General features: G+C 39.3%; 1 protein-coding gene across 1 annotated transcript in view; it reads left to right on the top strand.

Moving 5' to 3' along the window:
• The first annotated feature begins 6,413 nt into the window (after positions 1-6,413).
• LOC140733649 (ectonucleotide pyrophosphatase/phosphodiesterase family member 3-like) overlaps positions 6,414-8,306 on the top strand; it is a 100,511-nt gene continuing 98,618 nt past the window's right edge. Inside the window, exon 1 of the mRNA XM_073057263.1 lies at positions 6,414-6,619. Coding sequence (XP_072913364.1) covers positions 6,560-6,619 — 60 coding nt within the window. The 5' untranslated portion in view covers positions 6,414-6,559. The remainder of the gene's footprint in view (positions 6,620-8,306) is intronic.

Here is an 8,306-nt window from a genome sequence, read left to right as displayed (position 1 = left end):
TAGATCCTCTGATGAGTCCTTGAACACGGCCCAGTCCACTGACTCGAAGCAATCCTGTAGTCGTTCCTCTGCCTCCGGATTTGTTGTTGTTCTCTCTGAAGCCTTGTTCTTTAGTCTCTGTATGTAGGTAGGAGAAGGACAGATAAGTGATCAGATTTCTTGAAATGCAGTCTGGGCATGAAACATATGGCATTCTTTATCATAGTATAGCAGAGCACAGACCTTGTGCAAAAACCTACTGTGACCATGTACTGAGATTATCCCTTTCTGAAGTGTTGCATCATTACCAGGGAATGTTCCTTTTCATTGGACCATATCATTTCCTCTGTTCCTTAAGTGCTTGAGTTTTTTAAAAATCCGTTAAATAGTTCTCGCTGGACCTGGAACTTGCCAAAAATCCTTAGGCTCTTCGGCTGTGTGGAACATGCAGGGCAAAGTGTTTGATTCTTTTATAATGGTATGTGAGCACTGTTTTCTGTTGACAGTGCAGTTGCCCAATGCCCCATTGCACTCTTTTAGCTTTGTGTGCTGTTCTCTCAGGTACAGAGTCTCTGATCACTCTTGTATGTCTCCTACAATCAGTTCAGTAATGACTCATGAATCACTGTTCCAAACAGCTGCCAAAGTAACGTACGTGCTAATATGCATGGGTGTTTACTCTTTATGAAGGTACATTGACAAACAAGATAGGGAGACTTCAAAGATGCATTTATCATTTTAAAAGTAGTTTGTATTGATTTCTCCTAATCCATTGATAGGGAATTTTAATAGTTGTAAATAAATGGAAATTGAAAATCTGTAGATGCTGAAGATGTGAGAAATATTCAGGAGGTCTGTTGACATCCATAAGAAGAACAGAATTAACATTTCTGGTCAAGAACATTTGTCAGAACCAGAAAAGTTAGAAAACAAGTTTATAAAAAAAATTGCAGAGATGAAATAGAAATACTCTTGTTGATACTCAGTAGGTCACATAGCGTCTGTGGAAAGACAAACAGGATTTCAACTTTAATGAATGAATAACCATCCATTTCCTCCTGAACTGCCCTCCAACTGACTTCATTTGGAGTTTATTTCCAGGGCAGCAGTGGCCTCATCCTATCAGAGCTATCTTTGTCTATCACTCCTCTTCTCACCCTGCAGCTTGATGCTAACTTGTCCTCTTTCTTTCCCAGTTCTGACAAAAAGTCTTCAACTCAAAATGATAACTGTTTCTCTTTCCATCGACGCTGCCTGACTTGCTGAGTTTTTTTTCTGCATTTTCTGACTTTGATTCAGATTTCCAGTATCTGCAGTTTTTGTTATCTCTGTTGGGGTGAAGCTAGGATTGCCCTGGTGAAACGTTTTTTGATAAAATTATGAGGTTGATTGGATAGTGAAATGATTTAGGGAGATAGAGAATACAAACAAAAAGCCAGGTAAGAGGCTCATGTTGTCAGATGTGAAGAGGGGTAACAACTTGATATTCCTAGAAAGTAACATCTCTGATACACTGTGTAAACTAACCTGACTTGCTGTATCATGGGCTGCTATGGCAATTGCAATGCATGGGAATGCAAGAGGCTGCAGAGAGCAGTGGACACAGCCTGGTTCATCATGGGCACAGTCCTCCCCACCACTGATTGCATCTACAAGAGAAGATCATAAGACCATAAGATATAGGAACAGAAGTAGGCCATTCTGCCCATTGAGTCTGCTCTGCCATTCAATCATGGACTGATCCAATTCTTCCAGTCATCCCCACTCCCCTGCCTTCTCCCCATACCCTTTGATGCCCTGGCTCATCAAGAACCTGTCTATCTTTGCCTTAAATGCACCCAATGACTTGGCCTCCACAGCCACTCATGACAACAAATTCCACAGATCTACCATCCTCTGACTAAAGTAATATCTCCACATATTTTTTCTAAATGGACGTCCTTCAATCCTGAAGTTGTTCCCTCTTGTCCTAGACTCCCCTACTATGGGAAATAACTTTGCAATATCGAATCTGTTCAAGCCTTTTAATATTTGGAATGTTTCTATGAGATTCCACCCCCCCCCCCACCCATTCTCCTGAGCTGCCAGACATTCCTCAGACAGTAAATCTTTCATTCCTGGAATCATTCTCATGAACCTTCTCTGAAACCTCTCCAATGTCAGTATATCCTTTCTAAAATAAGGAGACCAAAACTGCACACAGTACTCCAAGTGTGGTCTCACGAGTGCCTTATAGAGCCTCAACATCACATCCTTGAGCTTACATTCTATACCTCTAGAAATGAATGCCAACACTGCTTTCACCTTCTTCACCACCTGGAGGTTAACCTTTTAGAGTATCCCACACAAGGACTCCCAAATCCCTTTGTATCTCTGCATTTTGAATTCTCTCCCCATCTAAATAATAGTCTGGCCATTTATTTCTTCCACCAAAGTTCATGACCATACACTTTCCAACATTGTTTTTCATTTGCCAATTCTTTGCCCATTCCCCTAAAATGTCTAAGTCTCTCTGCAGGCTCTCTGTTTCCTCAACACTACCCACTCCTCCACCTATCTTTGTATCATCAGTAAATTTAGCCACAAATCCATTAATCCTATAGTCCAAATTATTGACATACATCATAAAAAGCAGCGGTCCCAACACTGACCTCTGTGGAACTCCACTGGTAATCGGCAGCCAGCCAAAATAGGATCCCTTTATTCCCACTCTCTGTTTTCTGCTGATGCCAATGCTCCACCCATGTTAGTAACTCCTGTGTAAATCCATGAGCTCTTATCTTGCTAAGCAGCCTCACGTGCAGCACCTTGTCAAATGCCTTCTGAAAATCCAAGTACACCACATCTACTGCATCTCCTTTGTCTACCCTGCTTGTAACTTTTTCAAAAAATTGCAGTAGGTTGGTTAGGCAGGATTTTCCTTTTGGGAAACTATGTTGGCATTGGCCTATCTTGTCATGTGCTTCCAGGTACTCTGTAATATAGTGCCTAACAATTGATTCCAACAACTTCCCAACCACTGATGCCAGGCTAAGAGGTCTATAGTTTCCTTTCTGCTGCCTCCCACCCTTCTTAAATAGCGGAGTAACATTTGCAATTTTCCAGTCATCTGGTACAATGCCAAAATCTATCAATTCTTGAAAGATCATTGTTAATACCTCTGCAATCACCCTCAGACCATTAAACTTCCTGAGCACCTTGTCAGTCGTAATTTTCACTACACATACTTCACTTCCCTGACACTCTTGAATGTTCCGTATACTGCAGATGTCTTCCACTATGAAGACTGATGCTAAATATACATTCAGTTCCTCTGCCATCTATGAGTCTCTCATTACAATATTTCCAGAGTCATTTTCTATTGGTCCTATATCTACTTGCAACTCTGTTTTACACTTTATTTACTTTAAAAAAGCTTTTAGTATCTTCTTTGATATTAGTCATGAGCTTCCTTTCATAATTCATCTTTTCCTTCCTAATGACCTTCTTAGTTTCCTTCTATGGGTTTTTAAAAGCTTCCCAATCCTCTATCTTCCCACTAGCTTTGGCTTCCTTGTATGCCCTCTCTTTTGCTTTTACTTTGGCTCTGTCGTCAGTTGTCAGCAATGGTAGTGTCCTTCTTCCATTTAAAATTTCTTCTTATTTGGAATGTATTTGTCTTGCACTTCCCTCATTTTTCACAGAAATTCCAGCATGTGTTGTCCTTCCTGCTAGTGTCCCTTTCCTCTCATGCCATTGTAATTTCCTTTATTCTACTGAAATACCGACACTTTGGAATTTAGTTTTTCCGTCTCAAATTTCAAAGTGAACTTGATCATATTTTGATCCTTAACCGGAAGCTCTCTTATCACCTCCAGATCATTGCATAACACCCAATCCAGCACAGCCGATTCCCTAGTGGGCTGAACAACAAGCTGTCCTAAAAAGCCATCCCTTAGACATTCTGGAAACTCTCTCTCTTGAGGTCCATGGATCATCATGGGTCCTCTGCATCTGTGTCAAACCCTCCTCCAGTTGTTGCCTTCGGGCAGGAGGTACAGAAGCCGGAAGTTCCACATCCCCAGGTTCAGGAACAGATCATTTCCTACAACCATCAGTTTCTTCAACTGATCTGCACAACCCTAATCCTACCTCAGCAACAGAACACTAAGGACCACCTCTTGCACTACCATTGACTTGACTCTGGTTGTGTTTTTCTTTTGCACTAATGTCTTGCTTTGCGCATTCTTTTTTCACTATCTTGTATAACTTATATTCTGTGCGTCGTCTGTGACTGTGATTGCTTCTGCAGTTAAGTTTTTGTTACTTCTGTATGTGATCCTACTTGTACATACATCAATAAATGACTGTGTTAGCAGAGAGAGAGAAAGAAAACCTGATCTATGATCACAGATAGTTGATGCAGCTGAACTGGCCAGGTCTCATATGGAGAAAGTAAGCTGAATTCATATTAAGCCTTTGAGATTAGAATAGGTAACTGCGATGGTTGGCATGACATTGTGGGTCAAAGGACCTGTTTCAATCTTGTATGAATATGGCAGCATGGCTAGATAGATGATGCAGTTCCTCAGATGTACATAGGACCTTGATAAATCACTGCATAAGATGTTATAACATTAGGCTCTCTATATCTTTTCCAGCTCAAGCACTTATTGTGTAAGCAGATTGATATCAAATCTGGACCTACATTGCTACTGCATTGTTGAAAATGGTCAGGATTTTCATTGTGTGGAGGTTTTGATTTTTAGGTAATTGTGTGAAATAGTCAATAAGAACCGCATCTTGCCTGATATCCCCCATTTTTCAATTCCATTCATGTCTCATGGTGGGAGGACATTCAAAGTGACCATAAACCACTTGTGAGGATTTGCAAATGTATTTTGCCTTCATGAAATGGGAGACAATACAATTTCTAAAATTTAAAAAAAATTAAATCTTTTTTTTGAATTTTAAAACTGAAGCTAACTTATCATTATTAAATTTTAACTTAGGGGAATAACATTTCAAATCTCCCCTTGTACCAATGACTCATGGTAGTTGAAAATATATGAATGCTTGAGAGTGAAATGGATATTAATCTGTAGTCACTCAAAATTTTTCTTTACCGACATGGACTTTTTAAAATGCAATAGCAGTATCTTTTATTACTATATTTTATGGAGCTATTTTAAAAACTTATGCCATTGGAGCTTCAATGGGGTTAGTCAAAACAGCAGGGGATGAAAGATTCACATGATATGGAGTTTCAAATGAGAAATCAGGTGTATTTCCTGCTCATAGAGAAGTCATCCAAATTTGAAACTACCGTAGATTTCGCACTACAGAGCGCACCTGATTAAAAGCCGCTGGCTCTAATTTTAGAAAGAAAATCAATTTTGTACTTGTACAAGCCGCACCGGATTTTAGGCCGCACCGGATTTTCGGCCGCAGGTGTCCCACGTTGTAATATGAGATATTTACACAGAAAGATATTACACGTGAGGATTTTTTAACTTTTAATTAAATCCGTATGGTAACATAAACAAATACATATTGCAAATGCTTTTTTTCGAACCGTGCCTGTAACACGGCTACTTTTAAATATACATACGTATCGGTAACACACAAATTACGTTGCGTATACTTTTTTACTGAACAGTGCACGAACAACATTCCAATATCTCCTAACGACTGGTAAAAAATATATATACTGCAGCCTACCAGGAAAAGTTATTGATCGCCTTTAACTTAAAAGCAGCGTTTCGCTCAGATCTAATGCCGCTCGCGTAATGCGCACGCCCCCGCCTTCCCGTTTATCGCAAACCGGTATTTTTCCCACAAGACGCAGCAAAACCGGGTGTGACGTCATAGCATCCCGCGATGTAGTACAGAAAACAAATATAGTTAAAACACTTCTAACTTTAACTAGAATAACAAATGAATTACTAAGCGAAAATATTATAAACTAAATAACTGCCATAAAGGCAGCACAATGCTTTTCTTCGAGTGTTTTCCATGTTGATGAGGGTGAGTACAAATGACTGATTTACAATAATTTAATTGTGAAAGTGCGCTTGATTTATCGTACAATTTCATTGGACCTCTGTGAACTACTCATCAATTTTATTGGTCTACTGTTACGAGGCAAAATGTTTTTGGCGGCATGAAAAAAAATCATGCATTAGCTGCACCGTAGTAAAGGCCGCAGTGTTCAAAGCTGTTCAAAATGTGGGAAAAAAGTAGTGGCTTATAATCCGACATCTACGGTATTTAATTTATAGAAAATATACCAACACATTTGTTGGCATAATTTAATAATTACTTTAATAACTTAATTTATTAATTACTAACTTAATTTCAGTAAGCCTGTTGATTGTTTTACAACCTGCAGTTGGGATTTATTACCATATATAATAAATTTTAACTACCATTTATAATAATAGGGACATTGATCTCAACCTGCATAGTAAATGATGCCATGTAAATCAACAGATTTGTAGACTGCAAAGGAGTAAGGAGAGTTTTAGAAAGAGGGAGAACCGCAATCCTTTTACCAGTTTTGACAACTTGTGTTTGTGTCGGAGAAAAATACTGAGAAATAATGAATTTACAGAAACTATCAAAAGAGGACCAACTAAAAATATTCAAAATATTGTGTGTGGTAAGTGATTTGACTGTTTAAAGAATCTGCTATTCTGTTATGTTAAATGTTTTTCATGGTGTTATAATTAAAGACCATTTGGATCTGCCAGTAGAAAAGGGATCAAACTATGAATAAATATTGTGTTTCTGAAAGACTTTTCATGAGTATAATTACTTTTTTCTTAAAAATCATATTTACAGTGGAACAAATAATGGGTAAAAGATTTTAAACTGATAATTATGGAAACGCTCAGTACTTCAGGAAGTATCAATAGACAATAGACAATAGGTGCAGAAGTAGACCATTCGGCCCTTCGAGCCTGCACCGCCATTTTGAGATCATGGCTGATCAATTACTATCAATACCCGGTTCCTGCCTTGTCCCCATATCCCTTGATTCCCCTATCCATAAGATACCTATCTAGCTCCTTCTTGAAAGCATCCAGAGAATTGGCCTCCACTACCTTCCGAAGCAGTGCATTCCAGACTCCCACAACTCTCTGGGAGAAGAAGTTTTTCCTTAACTCTGTCCTAAATGACCTACCCCTTATTCTCAAACCATGCCCTCTGGTACTGGACTCTCCCAGCATCTGGAACATATTTCCTGCCTCTATCTTGTCCAATCCCTTAATAATCTTATATGTTTCAATCAGATCCCCTCTCAATCTCCTTAATTCCAGCGTGTACAAGCCCAGTCTCTCTAACCTCTCTGCGTAAGACAGTCCAGGCATCCCAGGAATTAACCTCGTGAATCTACGCTGCACTTCCTCTACAGCCAGGATGTCCTTCCTTAACCCAGGAGACCAAAACTGTACACAACACTCCAGGTGTGGTCTCACCAGGGCTCCGTACAAATGCAAGAGGATTTCCTTGCTCTTGTACTCAATTCCCTTTGTAATAAAGGCCAACATTCCATTAGCCTTCTTCACTGCCTGCTGCACTTGCTCATTCACCTTCAGTGACTGATGAACAAGGACTCCGAGATCTCTTTGTATTACTCCCTTACCCAACTCTACACCGTTCAGATAATAATCTGCCTTCCTGTTCTTACTCCCAAAGTGGATAACCTCACACTTATTCACATTAAACGCCATCTGCCGAGTATCTGCCCACTCACCCAGCCTATCCAAGTCACCCTGAATTCTCCTAACATCCTCATCACATGTCACACTGCCACCCAGCTTAGTATCATCAGCAAATTTGCTGATGTTATTTTCTATGCCTTCATCCAAATCGTTAACGTAAATGGTAAACAGCTGTGGTCCCAATACCGAGCCCTGTGGCACCCCACTAGTCACCACCTGCCATTCCGAGAAACACCCATTCACCGTATCTGTAGAAAAAGAAACAGAGTTTACATCTCAGATCAAAGACTCTTCAGATTTTCAGCATACAAAGCTTTTTTTAAAATTTCCATGTATTGGATAGCAGATTGTGTTAACCTTTGCTTTTGAAATTGAATTTGGCCAACTTGCTATAAGTTAGTTTAAATTGTTTAAAATATGTTTAATCAAAATGTAACATCCTTAATAAGTGCTAAAATGACTTCATACCATACACTTTGCTGACGTTCTATTAACTTCCCAGTGGAATAGCTTCCTAATGGCATTGATCAGCTTCCCTCACCGTCTTGAATGTTTTTATCAAATAACTATCAAATGTCACTTCTTAACATGTGGAAGTTGACTGAAGAAAATTTGTCTTCA

This window comes from Hemitrygon akajei, chromosome 9 (assembly GCF_048418815.1).
Source record: "Hemitrygon akajei chromosome 9, sHemAka1.3, whole genome shotgun sequence".
NCBI lineage: Eukaryota > Metazoa > Chordata > Chondrichthyes > Myliobatiformes > Dasyatidae > Hemitrygon > Hemitrygon akajei.
The sequence above is the reverse complement of the archived record's forward strand: the minus strand, read 5'-3'. Positions and strand labels throughout refer to the sequence as shown.